Here is a 26,382-nt window from a genome sequence, read left to right as displayed (position 1 = left end):
TTGAGGTTTGAAGTCTGTCTGCGTTTATACTATCTTTCCAACTCTGAGTATTTTGCATACTGCAATGTTCTATTTCTGGTTTTCTTTCCAGCTGTGTCAAGTGTTCCAGGAGCTTCTCCACAGAGCTCTTGTTTCGGTAGAGTTGACTCTGGAAATTCTCATTGATAAGCTGACGGTGTAGAGCAATTAAAAGCGTACTGGAGCCAGAGCTATCAAACCTGTGATACTGACAGACTTGACAGAAAGATTCTGATTGAAGGTGTGGAGAGAGGTGTGCAGTTAGTGGAGAAACGAGTAGGCAGGCAGCATCTTGGTGCAGTGCAGGGGCAGTGCATGTGAAGTCCTGGTCTATCTGCTGGGGCAACAAAAGAAACCAGGATGGATGATGTGGCTGAAAGCACTGAAAACCAAGCATTTAGCAGTTCTTGTGAGCTGTTCTTGTTCCTCCCTCTCCTCTTCTGCTGTTACTGCACTACTCTGTAGTGCATGCTTTGTGCAAACCATTGTAAATTCAGGGCCAAGTGCTGAGGCTCCGGTAGAACGTTTTGTGTAACGTTTGGCTGCAGTTTGTGAAGGCACTCATTGGATTAATGAAGCAGACGGAGGGAATGAAAGAAGAAAGAGATCACAGTATCACAGTATATCAGAGGCTGGAAGGGACCTCAAGAGATCATTGGGTCCAACGCCCCTGCCAGAGCAGGATCACTTATGGTAGTCTGCACAGGAATACATTCAGGTGGGTTTTGAACGTCTCCAGAAAAGGAGACTCCACAACCCTCCTGGGCAGCCTGTTCCAGTGCTTCATCACCCTCACTGTAAAGAAGTTTCTCCTCGTGTTGAGGTGAAATCTTCTATGTTCTAGTTTGAACCCGTTGTTCCTTGTCTTATTACTGTGCACCAGCAAAAAGAGCTTGGCCCCCTCCGCTTGACACCCACCCCTCAGATATTTATAGACATTGATGAGATCCCCTCTCAGTCTTCCTTTCTCCAGACTAAATAGCCCCAGGGATCTCAGTCCCTCTTCATAGGGGAGGTGCTCAAGTCCCCTAATCATCCTCATGGCTCTCCATTGGATTCTCTCTAGCTGTTCTCTGTCTTTCTTGAACTGGGGAGCCAAAACTGGACACAGTATTCCAGGTGTGGTCTCACCAGGTGACAATAGTGCAGGAAGAGGCTTTAATTAAGGCAGAACTGTTTTAAACAGAGTTAAAGAATCTGCCGAATCCATACCTGGGTGCCTTATTAAATAACTTCTTCTCAGTGATATTCAGTCCAGAATTAAGACACTGAAAATTTAGTGTTGACAAATAAGGTGCATGCATGTGCACTGCATGCCTGAGCTCCTCTGTGATAAAAGGGGTTGAGTCTGTCCAACCAAGAAGGTGATTCAGCCTATGCTAATATAGACATCTAGTGTCTGGTTTCCCAGATTTCGGTTTCTTACTAGGATTTTTACAAATGTGTGCCCCAAAATAGATATCTTAACCTTACACTGAATTGATTATTGACTTATAATTAGCTTAGATTCCTGTAGTACAGCATTACAAGCTGAAAGCTGAGACCTGCAAGGGGCAGTAAGGTCTGATGAAGAACTTTAGTGTTTGCATAGTGAGATAAAGTTTTCTACTATATAGGATAATGAACATGAAGCATGCTTTACCTGAGCCTTGAAATATCCTGACAATAGACTATTATACAACAGCTGGTTGGCCTGTGCCACCACTAGTACAGGATACACATTCAGTATACACTCCGAATGTCCATATTTCAGACCCACTTTCCTGTAAATAACTCTCTCATTTTAAAGCTCAGTTAGAATTAAATCTAGCCAGGGAGATCAAGGGGAACAGTAAAAATTTCTATATGTATATTAATGGTAAAAAGAAGACTAGGGAAGATGTGGGCCCCCTCAGAAAGGAAACAGGGGAGCTGGTCTTAAGTGACATGGAAAAGGCTGAGGTTCTCAATGACTTCTTTATCTCAGTCTTCACCGGCGAGGGCTCCAGCCACATTCCTCGAATCAAGGAAGATAATGGCAGAATGGAAGAAGGAACTGCCCATTGTGAGTGAAGATCAGGTTTGTGACCATATGAATAACCTGAAAGTACTCAAGTCCATGGGACCGATGAGATACACCGACAGGTGCTGAGGGAACTGGCGGATGAGGTTGCTAAATCACAGCTTTCTCTGTCCTAAAAGTTTAAGCTAAGAGCAAGGGAGGCAACTTGTTAAAGGATCAAAATGGAATGTTAGCTAAATTGAATAAACTGGTTGCTGTTGAGAACTTGGCTGAGCCTTTGTCTCTAAAAAAAGGACATCAAGGAGGACATTGACACCATATGCTGAGGTTGAACATTTTCTGGAAGAGAGAAATGTATACCTGTGGTGACAGAGAGGGAGAAGCAGTGGTAATGCAACTGTTGCCTTTTACTATAGGGATTGAAAGTCTTTTAGGAGTCTAGTATTCAACACTGAGTTTTAACACAGGTTATGTCTTGAAAAGGTGCAAAGGTCACGCATGATGTCCTAACATACAAAAGAAACTCAATACTCTTAGTGGGAACTAGCATGTTTGATGGGTAGTCTTTAATGAATTAGGCTTGTTGTGTTCTTGTAGTCTGGCTGTTCAATCAGCAAGATTAAGCAGTAACTATGGATTTAGAAAGAGGCTTTTGAAACGTAGAGTCAGCCTGAGAAGAGAGGTACCAGTGAAGCAAAAAGAATTGTAGCAACATGGAGAGAACTTGAAATGGGAAAAGTGGCAGTCAAAAGTTGGTGTGGTGTTGCCAGAAGTAACACTAGCATCACAACCTCTGCCAAGGCTGGGCAGAGCAGCCACTACATTGGACATCATGAGGAGCTGGCATCCAGCTAGTGGAGTGACTAATAACTTCTAGTCTAGTGACTTGCAGCTGATGAACCTCAAGAGATGCATGCCTGGGTGCAAAAGGCGCATGGTGTATATTCCAGTTAGCCGTGACAAGGCCTGCGGAAGGTTGGAAACTCCTCCACTCATCAGGAATTAGCTTTAAAATTTCTGTAGTTTCCCTCTTCTTGTGCACTTCCTGAGTCTTGTAGAGTACAGATGAGAGAATTTGTATCATGGAGTCAATGGCATTTGTAATGGCTAGGAGAAATACTTCTGTGCTATGGATACACTCTTCTTGGGGTTATCAAGAAAATCATAACAAGGTGACAGCTCAGAGAGAAAAGAATTAAGGACCGTCCCTATATTAAAATAGTTTTTAAACATCCATATGCTAGACTTCAGTTGAGAGGGAGAAAAATAGCACAGAAAATTCAGGAAAGTGGTAACTCATTGCATGGATAGCAAATAGAGTACGATTTTTGAAGAAGGAAAATCTAGTAAATGTATTAAGCATCTGACTAACATCACCATAGTGCCTAAGCAGATAAACAAGGCTTAGCAAAGAGATGGTATGCTTTGGCATTAATCTGGTATGGGGGAGGCCTGTGCATGTGTTCAAAGAATTTTGAGGTAGGCAGTACTGAAATATTTCATCATCATGATTGTCAGTGTTGCACTCATTTTCCCAAGTATGGCTAGAAACCATGATACAGGATATAAATATCAGTGTAAATTATGTATGATATTTTCTGTGGTCATGGATTATTTGGAGAAGATAATCCCATTACCCTTAAAATTCAGCATTTTTCTGAATTCTGTAGTTTGGGATGTAGCATGTTTTTTTTTTTGCAATGAAAGGCACTGTGTATTACTGATTGATTGCCTCTGTCCTGCGTAAGCTAGCAGGTTCTTGTCTCTGCATAGAGCCTCACTGTGTTGTTCAAGCTCTATGTGTGGGCTTTAAACCTCTCAGCTGTCTTTGAAGTAGACATTCTTTTTCATCTGTTTTACATGTGGAAAACTGCTGTGTAGGTTGATAATGTCTTTGCTCTCTGAAAATTCAGTAAATAGTGTCAGAGACTTGAGAAGCATTCCACATGTTGCTGTTTTTAGCTTCAAAGTATGTTTCGTCTAAGGTAGTCTGTTAACATCAAATATAAATTGCAGCAGAGACAAAGATTAGAAAAACAACATTGTTGTTCCACACTGTAGCAGTGAAATCCTTATTGGCATTGTCCTTATAGCCCCATTGCATTGTTTCTGTTTTGTCTTTGGATTGTTACTTGTTTGGTAGATCAGTCACTCGTCTGCATCCTTCTGCTCTTTCATGAAGTGCAGCACCATTGCACTGAAAAGTGGTGAAGGCTTCTTGTTGTCTGAGGAGTTAAGAAAAATCTCCCTTCTTCCCTTTTGTGCTGGATTCTTTCCCAGGTTTTGTGTTCTGTTCTATTTTGGCCACAGAAACAATGTTCATGATGTGGGTGTCCCTTTGTATTGATGTTTAGCCATCCTTGAAGCTGTTTACTGTTTCATGTGCTCTCTCATCATGAATGCTCTCTTAAATAACCTGGCGTCATGACAGGTTATTTAAAATAACAAGTAGGTATTAGCTGTTTGTTTCTTCTAAGTTTTTTGGGTAAATTCAGAGACATGCTTTTTCTATAGTACAAAGAAAGAAGGCACAAGTTGTATAAGATCAAAGCATCCACTATTTATACTTTCTGAAAGTAATCTTTGCATGATTCACCACGAGCTAGCTGGAAGTTTGATCTTTATTGACTCTGCCATCTAAGAGAAAAACGAAAATAGATAAAAAAGCAAATAGGTAAAAACGAAAATAGTAATTGGAAATAGCTCCTGTGGAGCAAAGCTATCATGAAGCAGATTGATTCAGCAGCGGCAGAGTTGCTTTATTGATTGTGAGTCCTTAGTAAATTAAAAAGTGGAGCAAATGTGTTAATCTTTTGTATGCATTCGTATGTGTGACAGTGGCAGTTTAGAATGTTCTGCTAGGATAAATACATATATAGGAGTGTGGGAATGTTACCTCAGTCACTAATAGGTTTGTCAGATAAGAACAGAGTTCTTCAAAAACTCTTCTGGGTTAAAAATTCTTCACTGTAATGTAAACAAAGGATTGGGTTTTTAAGCATTCAGGTGCAGTTATTCTAGATAAAGGAATGATGCATAGGAATTGCACTAATTCTCTTCATGTGTTTGCAGTTTATTCCTTACATCTGATTCTCTGTCTGAATTGCAATGTCAAATTTGTTAATAGAAAAAGTGCAAAACATATTCCAGCTGACAATCGCTGCTTCATAAGCAAAAATCAGTTTTGGATTTGTTTTTTTTTTTTTGCTGTTCTTCCAATTACTGCTAACTACTTAATGTCCTTACCCATTTGCAAGTAAATTAATCCTTTATTTATATTTTCCTCCTCAGATCATCACAGCTTGTCATAAGGAAAAAATTAATTTAGAGGGGGAGCAGCCACAGTGTCAGATGATAGTACAGAAGCTTTTCCTTCACAGAAAAGTAAGGAGCAGGAACAGAGATGAGATCCTGTGCTGGTGAGGACTATACTTGACAGATGTCACATAGATAATCTGTTTTTTGCCTCAAAATCTTCACTATCAGGAATTTTGTTTCACATATTTCTTGTTGGCTTTACATAGCTGAAATTCATCCAGGAGGACATGCTCTCATCTTTTACTCTCTGTTTTCCTGCCACGTCTGCCTGAAAATCAGGCTACTAGGGATAGTTTTGTGGTCTGTCATTCCCAGCATCCTATCTGTTGTGGAGCACTCTGAACCTCTGCTATTTTGGATGCATAGTTGTTAACAGGGCAGGGTCTGAGGAGCATCTTCTGTGAGGAGACTCTGAGGATGTGTAGTTGTTAGGGTAAAACTCAGTGGAGATGCATGAGGTAAAGCAGCAGAGAAGGCAGGGAGCTGGGTTCATGGAATCCCCAGCGTGGCACACAGAAGTGAAAGCAAAGAAGGTGCTCTTCCAAGGTCCTGGAGGCACATGGGAACTAGAAGTGTATGGAACTCCACAGAAGTCTCCTTATTGACTCTTGGAGGAGGTACATTTCTTGAACACCATCTGCAAGATCAGAGGCTTGTGGCTAGTACTGAGTGAGAAAGGCACAGTGGGGACTGAGCCTCCAGGAAGAAATCTGGACAGTCGCATGCTCAGTTTATTCTGCTGTACTTCTGAGGAAACCAATCACTTTCGTTCACACCTGTCCCTCTAGCAGTGAGCTAAAGAGGCAAAAGACAGACTTAGATAGCTTCTCACTCATTTAATCCAAACACTTTCTTTTCCTTACTTGCTGGTCCTGATTAGTTATCCTCTGGTTTCATTGCCTTGTCAGGTAGCTACATCTTTTTACAGAGACTTGCACCCAGCCATACTTTATGGGACATCCTTCCCATCAGATTGTGCGTTTTATTCTCCCCTTGCTTCTTTGATGATACTTAGAAAAAAATGCTAAGTGCATGGGAAGTAGTATATTAGCAAGTGGCTGCCACATGCGTAGCTGCTAAAGTGATTCACAGTGACACGGGAATATCAATGAAAACCTAATGGCCGATAGCTGTTAAGGCAAGTATTGCCTATATTCATGATGCCGGATGCAAGTAGCCTTCCCAGTTGCATAACCAAAGATACTCTTCACATACTTTGTATACATGTGCACTAATACATATTCATTAATTTTGGGGGGGGGGGAGGAATTGTTTACATATGCATGGAATCATTTAAATAGATTAAGTCCTTTTACTTCTCAGTCTCTGCTGTCACCTTCTGTCCCTCCAAGAACATTGCTGATGTTCTGGCCAACTTCTTAGTGCGTGAATCTTTATCACAGTCTCTTTGTTCTCTGTGTCTGTCTTATCTTTGCTCTAGCCAGCTCAAGGCCTCACTGTTTTTCATGTCTGGAAGTCTAGAGGCTAATCTCTCTTAACTAATGGAAAAGTTTCTAACTGTAAGGAAAACAATTAGTAAGTCTCCCTGCTTTGATGTAATTTTTATTCAGAGCTTACAGGTAGGTTTTATTCCTGTTCCCCCATATCTCTCTTCCCCTTTCAGCCCCACTTTGTTACTCTTGTTGTTTCTTACTTTAAATTTAGATAGCTCAACAGGAGAAGCTGTGTCACTCTATGTGGGTGGTACTACAGCATACTTTTTTTTTTTTTTCCAAAAAAGTAAATGCCATTGTAGTTTGCTCCAGCGTGCACAACATTAAATAGTAAATGTTGTAAGTGGTGATTTCTAGTGTTTAAAAGTCTTGCTTATGCAGTTTCTGTCTTGCTGGGTTTTTGTGCTGAATGACTGATCATTGCACCACTGTTTTCCCTTTGTCAAATGCATCTGTATGCAGAAGCAGAACTGTTTAATTTGTTTCGATCTGGCATACTGTAGTAAGTCTGCTTTTAAACTGCATACTTAGGAGGTTACAAACCAGGTCACAGCACGTTCATAATGCTAAGTCTTCAGTGTAGCTGGAACCACTGACTTGAATAGTTTTTGACTGGTTGTATTTTTGGGTAAGTCTTCTGTAACTCGTTTGGGTTGCTTAAATGACCTCCTCCTTATATTCCACAGCAAGAGTTTCTCTCCTTTGGGAAATGTAAAAGGATAACATTCCTAGCCCAGGCAGAAGCAAAATGTAGTACTGCCATCTGGGCTGTGAAATTGGAATAAATCTGAAAGCATTGCCTCAATGTATTGTCATGGCTAGAAGCCATGTGACAAATAATAAAAACATGGTCTGGTAGTTGGTATGGTAGTCAGGATCTTGGGAGACTGCACGTGCTTGTTGTGCTGCAAGAGCCTCCAAGAACGTGGGCAGGTTGGAAATTCTTCTCTCAAATAATACTGGTTATCTACTCCGAGTTCATTGTTTCAGTTCAGTCTGCTTTGAATGGGTAAGCATTTCCCGAGAGCATGGGGTCATTGCACCTCACTTAGCTCTACATTTTAGACTAGGATGAATCATTCTCTGCAGATGCTTGGCTCTGTCTGCGCAGACTTAGCAGAAAGACAGTAGCTGACTGCCTTAGCCCAGGTTGGCCCAGACCTAATTTTCAGAAGCCTGAATTACAGCAAATGTGCACAATCTTCCTCCTAGGCAGTTGCCTTTAGTTGAGGGGTAGTGATCCATTCCTACCTCACAAGTGCACACAGAGATTGAGCATTGCTGCTGTGGTCTTGCAAAGAAAGTTATTACTGTGGAAAAAAAATGTATTTTGTATTTTAATTATCTGTTTATGCATGTGTATTTGTGGCTGCCTCAGATTTTTTGAACACAACACTGAAAGGTAGAGATCTTAAGGACAGAGGCCTACTGGCAGCTGTTTTCATGGCAGTATTATTGTGAACACATTAAAGAGGCAAACAAAGCTAGGACTTGGAAATGTTGGCATGTATATGAAACTCTGTAAGCCATTGTGGTGGGTCGAACTCTGTAAACCATTGTGGTGGCTCATTCATGGTGACTGTTTTTGTTTCTTTTTAGATTGTGATGGATTTCAAACACCCTGATGGCCGCACAGTGGCAATTATGCTGCCCCGATGCAGTTTATTGGTAATGGCTGGAGAATCCCGATACCTGTGGACACATGGGTATGTTCACTGCTGATAACAGAAGAATTATGTATGTGGTTTGTTTGCTTTGTTAAGGATATTCTGTATTTAAAACTGCCCTGAATGAAATAAAGTCAAATTTTATAATTAATACACAAATTCACTCCTTTGCTCAGATGCTGCTGAGATGAACTTGAAAAAAAAAAAAAGAATTTTTGTAAGTTAATTGACAGTCCCTGAGCTGCAGTTTCCTGCTGCTGTCACAAGTGAAGTTTTGCTCAGAAACTGCTCTCAGTTACATCTGTGGTGTGAAAGTCCTTGATGACTCTGAGCTGGCAAAGAATTGATTGTAGTGCAGTTAGCTTCACCATTTCCTTTATCTTTTTTCAGCCCCCAGCTTTTCATTGGATCACGTGTACTGACACCTTTAGAGAAGGGCTGCTTTAAGACTGTGACTTCCCCTGCACAGAGAGCTTAAGGGTGACAGAGGGGAGTCTTCCTGAGCTCTTCCTGGCTGCTTTAGGGACACTCTAAGTACTGATAAGGCTGCATTGTACTGAGCAGGTTTGGGATCTTGGAAAAGAGATTTCTTTAATTATGTCTTGAGGCTTTTCTTATTATAGAGTTTAAATACATGCTTTTGAAATCCTGCACCACTGGGAGATAGTTACAATAGGAACACTGAAATTGGCAAAAAGACTAAAACCTTTGTGAGCTCCAAGAGTGACAGTGGTGCACTTCAGGAGAATATGGAAACCCTCATACTGGAAAGAAATGCCCATAGTGAATTTTTTTTCCTTTGTTTGACCCAAGTCATCACTAGTTACAGCAGTCAGTTGGAGACATGATTACATCGTGTAAGTTAAACATCAAATCCTTTCACTGGCAGAAGATTTTCTGCCTTTTAATTTTACAGGCAGCTCTATGGAACTGGGCTGAGGCCAGGTTGGGCTATCAGTCTGGGGGTCAAAGCCCAGATCAGTGGTGCAGTGGTCATGCACAGACAGAGGTGGGATGTGTCTGGATCAAGGCTTCCAGGGGAAGGAGAGGTGGCCCTTGCAGAGGCTTCTAGCTGTCTTTGTGACAGGTTTCTCCAAGGCCACCAGCTCTGCTTTCCGCAGGCTGGCCCTGGGCAGCCAGGCTCCCAGGAAGGGGACACAGAGCGCTTGCAGTATTTGCCAACAGGCATTCAAGTTGGGATAGTGTACCTGCCTGGAAGAGCTAAGAACTGGAATGAGATTATTCCTTAACTCGCTTGTACCTTTAATTGATCATTGTCTTTTGAGAACCAATGACATAAACTACATTTAAAATTAAGATCCTGGATCTTTCTACTCCTGTATATGTTATTCCTGTCCCTGTGCTTGTCTGCACTAAAAATAGTGTTTCTCTATATTTTTAAAAGTGGTAGTGGGTCAAGTTACTCAAATGAAGTAGTAAGCTTTCCATCGTGCTAGTGGAGCATGCTCTTGTAATCAATGAGATTAATCATCCATCAAGCAACTGTAGTTAATTCATTTGCATACATAATGTCAGGATATATTAAAGTTCATTTGTGATGCCTTTCATCTACTCCTCAGAAGTCACATCAGAGAGCAAAAGGTTCAGTTTTGAAATTGTTCTAGAAATATTTTCAATGTGTATATTTGGATGCCAAGGGAGTTAGAGGCTTTATTGGTCCCTGTTAACAAAGTGCACAGGAAAAGGATTCTTGTTCTGTTCTCTCTGAAAGAAAATCTATGGTTAAGAAATAAGCTATATGGTGTCATCAATGAAAACAAAAGATAATGTGCTCTTCTTGTCTCTTAAGTGAAAGTGAAATTTTTGTTTTTCTGATGATGTTAATTTGTGATAGTATTTTTCTAATAAGATTAATTTTTGCATGGATAACCTGGCAAAACAGCACTGATGATGCTGCAATAATAAAAATACTCTGTGCCAGGCAAGAAAACATGGAGCATTTTATTTTTGACTTTGGGTATCATGTTTTTAGCCCAGCCTTTATCTGGAGTTCTTGCTTGTAGTCAAGGAAAAAGGAAATTATGGAGGGAGGTTGAAACTAGAACCTTGAAAAAGATAGTATTTCTGTTGCTGTGCAGGTATAGAAGAAAATTAAACAGAAAATCTGTAAAGTCAGGATTTGAAGTTTTCCTGTCCAAGGAGTCTTAGACATCCTCAGCTGATTATTTAATCATAGCTTCATTATCTGCCATGAACAAAGCAGTTCTCTATGAGATCCCATGCTTTCCATGGCTGCCTTCAGATTTCCATTCTTTTGGCTGCTCCATGTCTCCTTTTGGTGACATCTAGATGGAACATGAATGTGCTGATTTCCAAGCAGAAAGGCCCTGTGCTCTCTTTCCCTGTGACTGGATTAGAGATCAGCTTCCATGCAGTAGGAATGATGGCATACAGCAAAGTATGGAAATGCTGATCAGGCTGCAGACTGTCTCCTCAGCATTCACATTCTCAGCTCTTTTTTTTAAGTACAGACACCGATCAGCAGTTTCATGTGATGGGCAGAAAATTCCAGTAGAAATCTGTGATGAGACTGAATGCTCTGTTTTATTAAAAGATGCAGAACTTTTTAATTATTTTCCCCACTTCTGGCCCAGGCTGTGAGGCTCAAACTCGGCTAACCAGTATGAACATGAATTTTTTACTGAGAGTTTGTTGTGCTGGGAGTGAAGTGCTTTGGAATGGCATCACTAAGAGGCCAATTCCTTAGAGATGTTTTTTGTTGGCTTTGGTTTTGTGTTTCTTTTGTTTTTTGTTTTGTTTTGTTATTTCTTTTTTGTTAGTTGTTGTTGGGGGGGGGGGTGTTTGTTTGTTTTGGGGTTTGGTTTTGTTGGTTTTTTTGAGGAAATTTCTGCATTCATCTCCTTGATGAGTAAGTTCAGGAAGTGTTTCAGTGTGAGAGTAACAGCTTTGAAGCTATTTCCCTGAAGAGCTTTCATTTAGTTCTGAGAGTATCTGCTTTTTCCCATGTGTGAGTGATGGGAAACTACATGTGGGTGCAGCTGTTTCTCTTCTCTCATGTTTCACATTTTACTTTCTCATTTCCTCATAACTTTGAGATAGATCCATTGTAGAGGTATTAAAAATAGTTTGGTTTGGTATTTTTTGTAATGTAAACCTCTTGATAAAATTATTTGAAACTTGTGTCACAGCAGGAAAGTTCCTGAATCAGTTTCATTCTGTGAATTTTATCCTTGCAAAAACGTTTTTTGTGTTCTGTTTAGCTCTGTGTTAAAGCCAGAAGTAGCTTAAGAAGCTGTTCTCCCACGTTGTTTGCTTGAAAGATAGATCTTGGTCAAGAAAGATCCACAGCAGAGTTTCTCTCTTTAGGCATTTTGGCAAATCTTTCAAGTGCTACATTCTTTGTATCTTGTCTTAATATGGAAAAGCAATTCTGTTGCAAAGCAGAATTGATTGGAGAGGCCCTTTTGTGACAAGAAACTTCCATCTGCTAATGTAGAATTCAGCCAGTTCTATGCTTTTATACCCACAGGCACCATTTTTAGTATTTTATCTCTAACAAACACATTTTTAATATACAATAAATACATTAAAAAAAGGTCCTAGAAAACTAAACAATCAAACTTTATGAAAGGAAAAGAAGGGAGAGAAGGGAAATGTAATTACTTGCAATAAAATAACGCTTTAATTAGCATTATTAGTTTCTGTCAGCTCTTTGTTTCTCTGAAATTAAATAGCATATTGTAATCACACTTGTCACAGTATGGAAGGATTGCCTTCTTAAAGATGGATTTTTTTTTTTTTCTGATGTAAATTGAATTATTCTTTAATTTTGTGTTACTTTGTTTAAGGATTACACCCCGAAAATATGATGTCATTCAAGCATCTGAGCTTGGGCAAAAAGTTGGAACAATCACTCCTGATGTTGGAGATTTAACACTAAATCGAAGGGAAACGAGGACATCATTTACATTCAGGAAAGTGAGGAGAAGCCCTTGCAACTGCAGTAGGTTTCTTGAGGTGATATTGAAGTAAAAATTGTTATTTACCACCACTATGTAAACCTATTTTTTGAGCATACTGCTTTATCCTTTTGAGTAGTTTTGACAGCCCTGGTAGCCATTCCTGAATGGCTCAGAGTTAGGTATACTATATGGCTTGAATTAGTTGCATCCATGTGATTGCTGGAGTTTCTTTTTGCAGGAGAGCGTTTGGCTTGCTCCAGAGCCAGGCAAGTAATCTGAAATCTTGCATTTCATTGGCACCTCAAGCACTGGAATAACGTAATAGAATAGAAGCAGATACTATTATTCAGGTTACTGTCAGTTTTGGTTGTTTCCTACTTGAAGGGCACTGTAATTTCTTGAAAATAAGTGCATTAGAGAAGGAGAAGCAGTCAGATTTGCAGCGATAGAGCTGTGTAAGTGCCTTAGGGCAGTACAGATAGTAATAGATAGGTGGCTCAATGATTACATGGAATTGAAGTCAATTTGTGCTGTCAGAACAGAATTTCAGGGGCTGAATTGCAATGATGCCATGATCTTTGGTACTAGGGGCACTGTCTCAGTTTTGAAAACATAAACCTTGTTAACATGGCAGGAAGAATGATTGCTGCAAACAGCTTCATATAAGTGTGTGCAGGTTGCTTGGTTTTAGGTCATCAAAGACTTCTGCAGTTTGATCTACTTTTAATTTTTTAACAGGCAAAGGAGGAATGAAGCATTTTTTGCATTTTAATATTCCACTTTTAATTTTTTCATGTTAAATTGAGTTTAACAAACAGGAATTATTTAAAAAAAATTTAATTTTATCTGTTGCTGTGTCTAGTTTACACATCTGTGTGTGACAGCCAGAAAGAACAGCAAAGACAGGTTCTACAACCTTCATTTCCCCACAATGAGATGGAGGCCTCAAAGCTGGAGCAAGAATATGTACACAAGGTGTATGAAGAGATTGCCACACACTTCAGCAGTACCCGGCATAGCCCATGGCCCCGAATTGTGGAGTTTCTCAGGTCCCTACCAAAAGGATCAATAGTGGCTGATGTTGGCTGTGGTAATGGGAAATATCTAGGCATCAACAAGGATTTGTACATGGTAAGTAGTAGCTTCTGTCTTTTTTGTTTTCATTGGTACTAGTGATTACTCCGTCATGCAGTTGTAGCATGTTGGAACTTCAGTTGTGGGAAGAGTGCCAAGAACAAAAAGCTATTTCTTGATCCAAGATCAATTACCAGTTGTGTTAGGTTTCCACAGCCATTCACAGTGTTCTGTACCCTTTTATTATTTCAAAGCCACATTTGCTTTGCAATATGTTAATAAAAATACAGTACTGGGTGCAGTGGATTGAAGAAGTTATAATGGATGCATTAGCCTTTCTTGGTTTTGTCATTGAGTAAGCTTATTAAAAAGGAAAATTGTTGGGTAGTTTGAATACTTCCAACAAATTTTTCATTTGGCTGGTGGGTGGGGAATGCAATGTATGTGTCCCTGAAAACTCCATGGGTAGCACTATTCATGTATCTTCTTCAGTTCCTTGTGATACACCTCATTTGGCCATCCCACTCTGACTCTGTGCATACTACCAGTGAATATGATAACATAAAATTCATGGGGGAGTCTCAGCTTTGGCACATATTTCTGGTCTTTCTCACATTTCCTCTTCTTCACTTCTAGTCAGTTTTGACATCATTCTTGTGATGTTCTTATCACCTTTCTTGTCTCACAATATGCACTTAGCCTAGTTTTACTGCTCTTCCTTCCTACCCTGTCTTGAGACATGAAGCACACACAAATATGAATTAAGAGATAGTTATTATTGCAAGTATTTCAAAGGCATTTTGGCAAGAATCAAAACTTCCTGTTGTTTTTTTACTCAAAAGAAATCTTTGAGAGGTATGTGTTATATCTGCCCTCTTCCGTTCCAGGATTGTCTGATTCTTTCATGTGTGTCTACTGTGAAACTCTTTGAAATCCATCAGTCTCGAAAATGTCTGTGTAGAAGGCAAAAACATTCATTATTAATAATAAAAGTCACACTTGTTTGTCTGTTTCAGGGGTTTTTGTCCTGCTATTTATATTTAGCTAGAAAACATAAGTTGCTATTTGTAGCCCTGTCTTTATTAGCGATGGATTTATTTATATTACTGTTCTAATAAGCTATAAGAAAATCAGCTGATTTATAAGCAGGCATGTTTATGCCTAACTGCTATAGCCTGAAAATAATGATTAATGTTCAGTACATTTCAGTCTCTTACGTCTGGCTCCTGTAAGAAAAATCACCAAACCTAACTAGAGAGGACAAAAATTCATGAGGGTTACCTGATTGTAGAATGAATTTGGTAAATTGCCGTTTTGTAGGTTTGTGGTAGACTTTTAAAGCAAAATCTCTGCAAGATGCAGCATTCAGAAACTGCCAGCCCCAGCCTCTTTGCTGGAGCCCACAGTTAACCAAGGGAAAGAAAGATGACATACCTGCAGTCAAATGAAAGCCAGCCTCTCTCATCTGTTACTTGAGGAGTTACCTCTATTCATATGTGCCTGCAGGACAAGTTGCAAATGTGAAGAATAACAGTGAAAAGGAGGAAACTTTTAAAGAAACAGTTGAGGCAGTTGAAGAACAGTCTGTTTTATTCAGTTGACCTTCCTTGACATTTTATTTTGTCCTGGTGACAGCTGGTTGTTCTTAGCTGGAGCTAGACTGTACACTTTGCATTTGCTTGTTTTCATCTTCAAGGCAGCACAGAGTCTCAAGAGGATGGATGTGACTCCTTTCTGCTGTATTTATTTTCATGTTTCAGCCAAAGTGTGGTAGAAGAGCAAGCAGTGTATATTGTGTTTACAGATTAAAAAAAAAAATAATTACAAGATATCTCAAAAAGACTGAAATAACTAAATTATTGTGGTGGGTTGAAAATTCCCACAACATTAAATTGCCAGACCAGCCCAGTTGGAAGCAAATGAAGCTGTATTTACAAGCAAAACTGCAATCTACAATGAAATGGAACGAATATATACAAAATATACAGTATTTACGGGTATTTACAATTTATAAACAGCCCAAGAACGCTCCTGGCCAAAACCCAGGGGAGCCAATATCTTTCCCTTCCCTGCTCCCCTCCTTAACCACCTGGACACAGAGGGACAAGAGAAAGAGCAGAGATTGTTTTTAGTACTTAGCCAAAACAAAGCAATGCCAAGGTCAGCAAAACCAGCCGGAAGCAAGTTAGTGTCTCCCAGAGAGAGGAAGCCAAAAAAAGAAAGAAAGATAGTATATACAACCCCACTTTATTGATAGTGTGTGCAATGGGATTGTTTAGAACTTATCATTACTTTCCTTTTTATGTCAGTGGTGATTTATTTACATTCTACCACTTTCTGTTCAAGATCTGTGGAAAATTTTTAAAGGTACAGCCTAGAACTACCACAATTATCATAGGTGAGAGGAACTATGTGGTATTACACTGATTTGGGCACAAAGGAAACTCGGACGTTGGATGTCATTCTGTTGTGATGAAGGGTATCAGTCAGTGTCACTTATATAGCCTAGCATGGTGTCTTGGTGTGAAAGTTAGGAAGGAGATGTGGTTCTTTTAAATATTCCGGTGAGTGAAATTAAGACACAAATGAGGCCATATATCAAGATGAGACTATTTATTAGAGGGAGAACAGAGTAAACGAACCAGAGAAAGGAAGACAAGAGAGAGAGAGCAGGAGTGGTGGAGAGTGAAAATTACCACCGCAGGGTTCTTTTCTGTTTTCAGTGGGGAGAAAGGAGAGGAACACCCAAGGAGGGTGCTGCTGAGTCCCTTCAGCTTGTGGTATCTCCTGCATGTAGTGTTTTCAGTGATGTTTTTCTCTCTCCAAGCAGACATAACTTGGGACTTTTTATACTGTTAATTTATCACAGCTCCACCCAGCTCCCATCAATACCACGTAAGTGGATTTCTGAGGGGGTCTTCCGTGTGTCTGCACAGGTAGCGTCCTAGCGGCCTCCACCCCTCTTTGCCATCTACCACACCCTCTGGGCAGTTGCTATAGATGAGGATTCTCTCATATATATATGAGTAGTTGCTGCTTAGTGAGGACAGGTGATCCAAGGGGACCTGACTGTTTGAGAGGAGGTTAAACTGTGGCAAACTGTTTTCTTCAGAGAAAGCAAGATACTTTTGTGCCATTTATCAAATAGAACTTACAGTCACAAAATGCCAGAAAGCCAAGCACTGAGTAGCAGTCGTAAGTAGTAGACCATATTCTTCTAATAGATAAAAAAATCAAAAATCACTTTGTTCATAAGTAATGCAACTTAGGCCTGAAGGAAAGTGCCATTAGAAAGGAGTTAGCAAGACATTTTTCTTACTGTTAAGTTTTTAGAGGGCTCACTGTCCTGGTGATTTTTTTGTGTGTGTGCATCTTCCTGTAAAGCAACTGGTAATGGCTATTGTTTGAAAAACAAGATACTGCTTTCTATACTTTGCTGTTTCTGTAACTGCAGAATGGGCCTGTGTCAGGGGTTTTTATTTTATGGATTCTGATCTGTGGGAAGTCAGTATTTACTTGTTCATTAATGTGAAATAAGTATTTATTTGTTCCTTAATGGAATTCTACCTCTGTTCCCCTGCTATACTGCTCTGTAGGAATTACTGTAGAATAAATACAGTATATCAGTGGTATCACTGGTAGCCAGTGGGTATCTCCTTGACATGGTAACTGTGTTGGGTGAATCAGTCTGTTCAACTTTTTTTTATCTGAGGGCAAAAGGAGCAGCCTTTCCCACTCCTTTTTTTTTCCCCTCCTGAGTTCTTATTTGGGCTCAACAGAATGGTCTAATTAGGGCTGTTTCTCATACTGTTTTACTTCCATTTTCCATGGTTGGACACAGAGCCAAGGCTGAGATGTTACAGAATATGTTTTGTGCAAGGTGCTTTCTTGGGATAAGGGGAGTGTTCTCTAGATGCAGGGCATCAGTTTCCTCCCTCATTGTACCAAGTTTGTGACATAAAATCCAAGTAGAAACTGAATCAATTGCTGCAGCCTTTTCTTCACAACAATTGTTGTGGCTCTTGCTGAGTTTTTATGCACAGTACACTGGAGCTCTGATCTTAGGTCTTAGAATCATAGAATGATTTGGGTTGGAAGTAACCTTAAAGATCATCTAGTTCCAACCCCCCTGCCGTAGGAAGGAGTAATTTCCAGTAGACCAGGTTGCCAAAAGCCTCATCTAATCTGAGTTTGAACACGTCCAGGAAGGGGGCATCTGCAGCCTCTCTGGGTAACCTGTTCCAGTGTCTCACCACCCTTACAGTGAAGAACTTCTTCACTAAAGAAGAACAACTTCTGATCTAAATCCCATCTCTTTCAGTTTAAAGCCATTACTCCTTGTTCTGTCACTGTGTCCCCTTGTAAAAAGTCCCTCTCCAGCTTTCTTGTAGGCCCCCTGTAGATACTGGAAGGCTGTTAACAAAGTCCCTAGAACCTTCTCCAGGCTGAACAAACTCAACTCTGTCAGGGTAGCAGCACTAATAGTAGATCAAAGCTAAGGCTGCTCTCTTGATTTTAGTCTTCAGGCATTGTCAGGCCACTGTGGCCTGTGCTACTGTATTTGCTTCAGTTTCTTTGGATGATTATATATAGCCTTATCTATTTGACTATCATTGTGTGACAATAAATACATGAGTCCAGCTATGCTGAATGGAAATGACAGTGCTGTAATGGCTGCATTATTTTGAGGCAGTGAAAGAACAGCAATTTCTTGACAAACAAATTCAGATTGAGAATGTTTAAGCAAGAGGTAAAAACCAAGTCTGCTGTAGTTAGGGCAAAGACTGGAGAAAGATTGAATTTAATAAAGTTTCAGGTTACTTTTTCTGTCTTGCCCATTTTTTTTAATTGTTTGAACGAATATAAAAGAAAGAAATAGTTTTAGTCTCCTTTCACACTCCCTCCTCCCCACCACCTCACTTGGGGGAATTAATTTAACAGTTTATGTGAGTGATTTCAAGCTTAATTTTCTTATCTTTAAGAAGTCTTTTATTTTTACAGAATATTATGTTTCAGCCTTACTCACCCCCTCCCATCACCACAATGGTTTCATTCCAGGGCCAGTTGACATTATTGCAGTGTATCACACCAATGACAGCTTTAGCTCTGTTTTACAGTTTCTGGTATTCAGCTCTGCCTTCTAGTTTCCAGTGTTCAGGTGGTGGTGGTGGTGATGTGTAAATGTTCAACATCCTGATGGGACTAGGGTGTGAGTGAAAGTCATTGAAGCTTTTCAGTTCGGGGGTTTAAATTTTTAATTGAACTGATAAACTGCTGGGAAATCCAGTTAGAAACAACTGGAGATGTCATTGGGTAGATATTTTTTTCTTTGTATGCAAAGAAATTACTCTGCTTGCCAGAATACTGATGTTAAGAAGAAACTTACGGCAAAGCAGGAGCCCAAAATGTTTGCTTTAATATAGACATTCCTTTTCCTGTAGTGTGTGTCATTCAAAGATAATCAGTAACGTAACTTGTATTTCACATGACCTTGTAAGACACTTTTTTCCTGTGAGATCCACATCTCTGTTTCCTGCATTACTGTCCCAATCTGGCATCCACTAGAGCTGAATTTAAGTTTGATTTTTCCTGGGGTGTGGGGAAGAGGGAATGTAAATGAGTATTTGCTGTGGTGTGGTTGTGTAATGAAGGGGTGAGTTTTAGTTGCACCGAGTCTGTGTTAACTGAGAACAGAATCCTATTCAAAAGACTTAGTAGTAATGGGTAAAAGCAGGAAGGAAAAGAACAATTGGTAAAGGTATACCTGGAGTAGGTTTGCTGTGCGTTAGCAGTCAGAGGGTGAGGCAGAGGAATCTTTCCTGTTCTTTATGTCAATGAATAGGAGTCATTAAAATGGTGAGAGATCTGAGCAGACAGCTCAGAAGTAACTAAGCAGGAGCACAAAACCAGAATGAACACTGAATTGCTCTACTCGGTTCTGGCTCTTTGTAATTGAGAAATGAACTCCATGTTGTAGACATAGCACTTTCTTTCCGCAGACACCCTGACTGTACGCAACAGAAAACCAAAACACTACGTGAAGAGAATGCTAAGGCCTGACTCAGACCGACTGGAGCAAGGAGATTTGTCTGTCTTGCTGTGGCTGTGCTGGTGTCTCTTTCTCTACGTGCGTGTGTGTGTTTGCTGGAATGTAATTTGGTTCCTTGAGGCCCTTGTGCTATTAGTTATAGCTGAGCTGTTTCTCCAGGGAGCCACATAATTCCGTTTGGTGGCTGGATTTCAAAATTAGGTGTTGTTTTTGTGATCAGTTTCTAATGTGCTGAGTCAATCAGGTTTCCAGATACTTAAATGAACAAATTCTACCAGGTAGTTAGTTTCAATGAGGTAACATAGAAAGAAAATATATAACAGTGGACAATATCGACCTGTCTTTACCCATCTTTGTTTAAGCTTGCAAGAGGATTTATCTCTTGCAGATTTGCAGCATCGTTACAAAGAAAGCTATTGATTTATTTTGCCCCTTTGTGGCTTATTCCAAACCACTGCATGAAGTAGATTTTATGAAACTTCGTTCAGCTGCTCCTGGCTGAAATGGTGAAGATGCCTGGGAGCATGAAGGAACGGGATAGCATATCAGTCTGTTATCCCATTCCTGAGAGCTGCAGCAAACTCAGACAAATCACAGGTGTCAAATGTGTTTCTCCCTTCTCTTACCCTCATTTATGTTAGTCTTTTGCAATACTTCTGTTAGTCTAAAGGTTTGCATTACCCAGCATGCCCTAAAGAGAGAGTGTTGTGTGCTAGAATTACAACACATTTTTACCTCTTTCTGTGTTTTTTGGGGTTCCAGTTACAGGTTTCCATACTAATACAGAATTTCCTGGCTTAAAACAAGAGCTGGATGCAGTTAGTGTTTAACCAAATACAGGGAAAATGAGTACCTGAAACCCCTGTGAGTGGATTCTGAGCCCCAGTATGTAGGTATAAGTGGCTAAGCTTATTCTGGGGCTCTTGTGAGCCATTGTCCACATTACAGAGAACAGTGAAGAAAAGGGTTGGAGGTACCTGCCAGAAGGGCAGGGTTGTGGGAATGATATTCTGGACTAAAATCTGAGAAGCCAGCATCCTTTGGGTAAATATTAAAAGGTGTAGAACTGGGAGTGCACTCTACTAAGAGGTAGAGTCAGTTGAATAGTCAGCTGTGCTGTTCGAGGTTTATATGAGAAATTGGAGGGAGCGGGGGGCAAGGTATTTGATTTGAAAAACTGGAAAACAGGTATAAGAAAAGACTGAGAAGATTCATGGGTAGTAAGTAATAGGGAACCTTAAAAATGTACATGTCTTGGCTCACCAAGAGATGCACTAAATTCTGTTGGTTTTGAACACTGAATTGGTCTGGTTTTCTCTACTCTTCTGGAAGAGATGTCAGCAAGGATAATGTCCTGAGCTGAGCATCAAAATTAGAGATATGAACTGCAAAAGTTAAAGCATCCCAGTTATGTTTTGAGATTTTTTTTAAATGTTTTGATTACATATTTAGTTAGAGAAAAATAAACCCCTTCTAAATGAAAATATTCCTGTGAACTGTTTTTCATAAAGGAAGCTTCATCACATCAGAGCTTCTGTTTGCTTCAGAATGTAGAAATCAGTTGGTAACAGAATTGAGCAAAGTTGGGTTTGATGTCTCTGCCTCTTGCTATAAATGTGTTCTGTACTCATAAAGAATCATAGATTCATTTTCCAGCTGCAGGCTGGCATTGCACCACTGAAGTTAGCTGCTTTTTGCTAGCTGATTGTTTTCCAAGCTGTTAAAGCCAACGTATTTTGGTTTTTAATGAATGCATGTTTCTTGTAAGCTAGAAAATGGGGGAATGTGTTGATTATGATTCTTGTAAAATACCATGCAGAGATAATTCTGGTAAGGATGCTTGGCTTCAGCGCCAGACATACCTGTGGTGACTCTCTGTGTTCAGCCTTTATGTATAAATGCATAGCACCTATTATAATGTTTACATTTAAAGCCATGTAAATTTTTAGCCTATTTCAGAGCTGCTAGCTGTGCATTCAAAATGATCCATTTCAAGATCTCCATTTTCATTGTGAAACAGATTTTTTTTTTTTTTTTGCCTTGGATGTAGATTCATTTTAATAAGTATGACAATACAAGTAAGCCTGACTTTGCAATTATTTGATACAATTTAGATGCAAATGAGACTTCACATTCTGGCACTCATGCCTTTGTTCTCATTCTCAGGTCACTGGATTTCATCAGCATACAGTGTAGTCCTTTTCAAGGTCACTTTGGGAGGGAGGATTGAGTTCCACTATCCAGACGGTTTTTGTTAGAGAAATGCAGGACCAAGGCAATTCTTTCTGGGAAAGCTTGTTGTCAGTGGAAGTTACAAGTACTCTCCCTCCTTCTGCCAGCAGTGAATTTGGTCCTTTGAGTTTTATTAAATACTGCATGCTAATGTCTTAATTGCAAAAGCAGATGAAGGCACTGTTAATGAGGCGTAGAATCTCTAACATGCAGGTTGTCTGCTAAATCCATTCCATGATGAGAGTAATTTAAAGACACTTCAGTTGGCTTCCAGTGTGAAATTATGAGGATTTATGTTTACTTCCAAGTAAACAAGAGTTTCTTTTTTTTATTAGTCAAAAGTAACACTATTCACTCGGTGCTACAGTAAATGGAGAGATGAGGCCAAGGAATAAATGGGAAGAAAGTAATGCTAGGATTGATCTTTTCAGGACTGTGTAGAGCTAATTGGCAGGAAAATATGTACATATTCACAGCACTATTTTTGTGGAGGATTATCTTGGTTTGGCAGGTTGGCATTTTCACAGCCATTTGATTTACATTGGACCAAAAGTCATGGACCTGACTAGAAAGCAGTTCACCTGAAAGCTTTCAGGACATATGACAGGAACAGAATTCTAGTTTTCTTCAAAATGTGACTGAAAGCTCAAATTATTTGAACCGATGAAGTGAAAAATTATAATGGAAAATAAATATATTTTCATTAATCATTGCAAAAGAGATATTTAATTCTAGAAGTACTGTTGTCTTTGGTTTGAATAACTCGAGCAAGTTATTTTCTACTCTTCTTGCATCAAGAATGGTTTAGTATTCTTCCTGTGTGAAATGCAATTATATACTGTTAACAGTAATTATTTAGTGGTCTGGATCTGTTCTTTGCTATCTACTTGTTGCTGATCATTTAAAACGAAAATAAACTTAGTATTCTTATGCAAGCTGAGTTTGATATATGACTTGGTAGCAGGGCTTTGGCTTGAGTATTCAGTGTGTGTGGCACACATGAAAATGAGGGTGCCGCATACCTCAGTTTGTTCTTTCAGAAGCATCTTTCTGGTTTTATTGTTTTTATGCAAGCACGTAAAAGACATTTTCTGGATGCTTTTTCTTGCCATCTTTGATCTGGATGCTGGGCAAGGTTCAAAGGGGAAAACCAGAAACATTTTATGAGGTGTCCTGAAATGGTTCCTAGGGTTCACATTGTTTGGACTGTAGAGAACCTTGGATTTTTTTTTTTTTCTGGGTTGTGATACCAAGGGCAAAGAAGCCTGTACCTGAGCATTTCCTTAGTTATACTAAAATGATGAAACCTGTGTGATTAGTGAAGCTGTGTGACATACTTTCATGATACCACCCAAGTCACCACTGATTTACATTTACAGATTCAGCTTCTGTGAGTTCAGTTTCTGACTGCTTCAAATTTTGTCAGGTACAAATAGCAATTGAAAGGAAAAGAAAATACTGAGATTTGGTTGTCTGTCATTTTGCTGACTTCAAAATACTTAAAAGCAATTTTGGAGGGAAAGTTAGGTTGAAATCTCTTCTATCTTAAGCTGATTCAAAATCAGGGTGTTATAATGAGCTGTCCAATATCCAATCTGCCATCTTTGTTTTAAGTAAGCATCAGAGTTTTTTTTTTCTTTCTGTCTGTGCTTAGGAGCATATATTCTTCCCATTTAAGGCTATTTTCTCACACTTCCTCTTGTTTTTATTTTAAACTAAAATGTGTTACCTCAGTAGGGGACTGTGATGATGTTGTTACTGTAAGCATCAAGTGAAAATCATTTTCCAGTCTTGTAATTATCCTCTCATGAGAAGCTTAATGAATCACTTTCTGTTATAGGTTGGCTGTGATCGCAGCAAAAACCTGGTGGATATTTGTGGAGAAAAAAACTTCCAGGCTTTTGTCTGTGATGCCTTGTCGGTGCCAATCCGCAGTGGTTCTTGTGATGCCTGCATCTCCATTGCTGTAATCCACCATTTCTCAACAGCAGTAAGTCACCCTGCTCTGTGCTCCTCTGTACTGTTGTATTGCTGTGCAGAGCTACTAATGCTACAAAAATCTTATTGTTTGGGCTCCTGAAGGAAAGAACAAAATGGGGAGAAATTGAAGCATGCATTTGGTGTAAGCAGTTATCAGAGCAGACCTAAGCTGTTGCACTGCTGCCACTTCTTAGACTTTCTCTTCACATTCTCCCTCTGTTTATCAGATGCCCCTGCTCCTCCTGGCACTTTGATCTAGGTGTTTGTTTCATTTTTTTATCTGCTTGTACTCAATGACTCTGTAGAAGAGGGCTTAGCTTTGGAAGTCAAGAGAGAGGTTATTTTCTAGCTCACATCTTGAGCATATCTTGTATTTTTTTCCCTTTGTGTCTTCATTATTCATCTCTGAATGACAGGGATGCTGCTCACAAGTCTGCCATATCTCTAGGCTGTGTAAACATCTCCTGGAAGGAGCTCTGTGATTGTACCAAGCTTCTAGACCATGGAGCCATAATCTTAGATGGGCCCACTGACCTGTTCATGCCAGAAATAGAGCATCTTTGAGTGGTCAGAGGACCTGTGTTTAAGACATATATCTGACTCCTTCAGCTGTAGACTTAAGTTGTGTATCATGAGGAATGGTAGATTTGAATCTGGGATTTTAGATGCTGAGCAACCTCCTTGAAGAGGCATGTGTCATTTGGAGATGGACTGATATGTCCAAGGAATCCTGCTCAACACAGCATGAGAATCAGAGGATCATTTTGGTTGGAAAAGACCTTTAAGATGATCAAGTCAAGCCATAAACATAACACTGCTAAGTCCACCCCTAAAGCATGTCCCTGAGTATCACAGCTACATGTCTTTTAAATACCTCCAGGGATGGTGATTCAAATACTTCCCTGGGCAGCTCAGCAACCCTATTGGTGAAGAAATTGTTTCACTGAGAATGGTGTTTAGGAAAATATCTTGGCTTGCATATAGTGATGGGTAATATTATGAATGAAACAGAGTAGTGGAAAAAATCTCTGATTTTTATTGTATGTTGTCATTCCATTCTCCTGTCTTTCTATGTACTAGCTTCATACTTTTGCTTTTCCTTTATAGGAGAGGAGACTGGCTACTATCCATGAACTAGTCCGGCTTCTAAGACCCGGTGGAACAGCTCTCATTTATGTCTGGGCAATGGAACAGGAATACAAAAACCAGAAGTCTAAATACCTTAAGGAAGAGAATGGTAGTAAAGACAAAGAGGAGGAAATCAATACTGACATGTCCCAGAGACCACTTAGTGATCAAATGTCTGACAGCAGCAGCCAAGACTTGACATGTTCTGACCAACTCCTTAGTGACTCAAAGGGCAAAGACTGTGATGCAAAACCAGTTGCAGGTTCCAGACTGCCTGTTCACACTAACAGAACCTCCTTTCACTCTCAGGATTTGCTGGTTCCCTGGCACCTGAAAGGTTGCACTAAAAAGAAAGAGGAAAGAATTGATAAAGTGGTATTACCAGCTGGCTCCAAGGGATCACAAGAACTCAGCCCTGTTTTTCACCGCTATTATCATGTGTTCTGCGAAGGGGAACTGGAAGCAGCATGCAGATCCTTGGACTGTGTGAGAGTTCAAAAGAGTTACTATGACCAGGGTAACTGGTGTGTGATTCTAGAAAAGTTATAGTCTGTGGTGTTTGCTCCATTATTTGTGGTGTTTCGTTTGATTTTTACAGTGTGAAAGGTATTTTGAATGTAAGCTGCAGCTATTACCTCTTTTAAAATAAAAGAATAAAAGATTGTTGAGTCAACAACAGTAATTGGCACTGTGTACATGTTTACAAAATAACAGCCAAACTCAGATACGGCCTCTGCAGAATGTTTATTTTACACAAGGAAGAGAATTAAATGGGAAAATACTGGCCATGGAAATCAGTATGGCAAATGCAGTACAAAGGACCTGATTCTCCCTTCTACTGCACCAGTTTATGCTAGCAGAGCTGTAGTGGCTTCCCTGCAGCCCTCAGCTAATTGGAGTGGAGCTCTGGGCAGGAAAGGCAAAGCTGTTTGCTGTACAAAACTGTGTGGCTGGCAGGAGGGAATGAATGGCATGTGAAGCAGATTGGCTGAAGAGTCAAAATGCCTGGTTTGATCCTGCCTGTTTTGGTGTCTGTCAAAGGTCACAGATCTTATTCAGTTTGGATTTTTTTTTTCCTCGGGGGGAACTGGAAAGACAGTGGGAATACCACAGCCCTTTTTCTTTTCCTTCACCCTCAAGTATCCACAATTCATATTGCCACTCCCTAGATTTCTCTACGTGTGAGGTTACCTAGGTGGAATACCATGACCAGTTCTGCTAAATGCCTGCTTTCCTGTGAGAGCAAGGCTCTGTGCCTGTAGCACTCTAGGTGTGAGGTGACAGCTCAGATGGCCCTTAAGATAAATAACCAACCAACTGAAAAAAAACAAAAGCCAGACCAAACCAACCCAACCAACCAAAGCAAAAAAGACTCAAACAAAAAAAAAAAATACAAAACCAAACCAACCAGAGGAGAAGACTGAAGCAATTCAATATTGGTGCAAAATTTCTGCAAAGCTTCAGCCCCTAAATGTTGGCAGAGGAGCAGGTTTTATTTATTGTACTTCAAATGAAC

General features: G+C 39.9%; 1 protein-coding gene across 1 annotated transcript in view; it reads left to right on the top strand.

The window, feature by feature from the left end:
* ALKBH8 (alkB homolog 8, tRNA methyltransferase) overlaps nucleotides 1–25,462 on the top strand; it is a 53,159-nt gene extending 27,697 nt beyond the window's left edge. The window contains exons 8-12 of the mRNA XM_054390348.1: nucleotides 8,392–8,498; nucleotides 12,290–12,444; nucleotides 13,266–13,534; nucleotides 23,599–23,748; nucleotides 24,846–25,462. Of these exons, the coding sequence (XP_054246323.1) occupies nucleotides 8,392–8,498; nucleotides 12,290–12,444; nucleotides 13,266–13,534; nucleotides 23,599–23,748; nucleotides 24,846–25,415 (1,251 nt within the window). The 3' untranslated portion in view covers nucleotides 25,416–25,462. The remainder of the gene's footprint in view (nucleotides 1–8,391; nucleotides 8,499–12,289; nucleotides 12,445–13,265; nucleotides 13,535–23,598; nucleotides 23,749–24,845) is intronic.
* Nucleotides 25,463–26,382: the final 920 nt, after the last annotated feature.

Source organism: Indicator indicator, chromosome 1 (genome assembly GCF_027791375.1).
Source record: "Indicator indicator isolate 239-I01 chromosome 1, UM_Iind_1.1, whole genome shotgun sequence".
In the NCBI taxonomy this organism is placed as follows: Eukaryota; Metazoa; Chordata; class Aves; order Piciformes; family Indicatoridae; genus Indicator; species Indicator indicator.
Note: the sequence above shows the minus strand (reverse complement) of the source record. Positions and strands in the feature narration are given on the sequence as shown.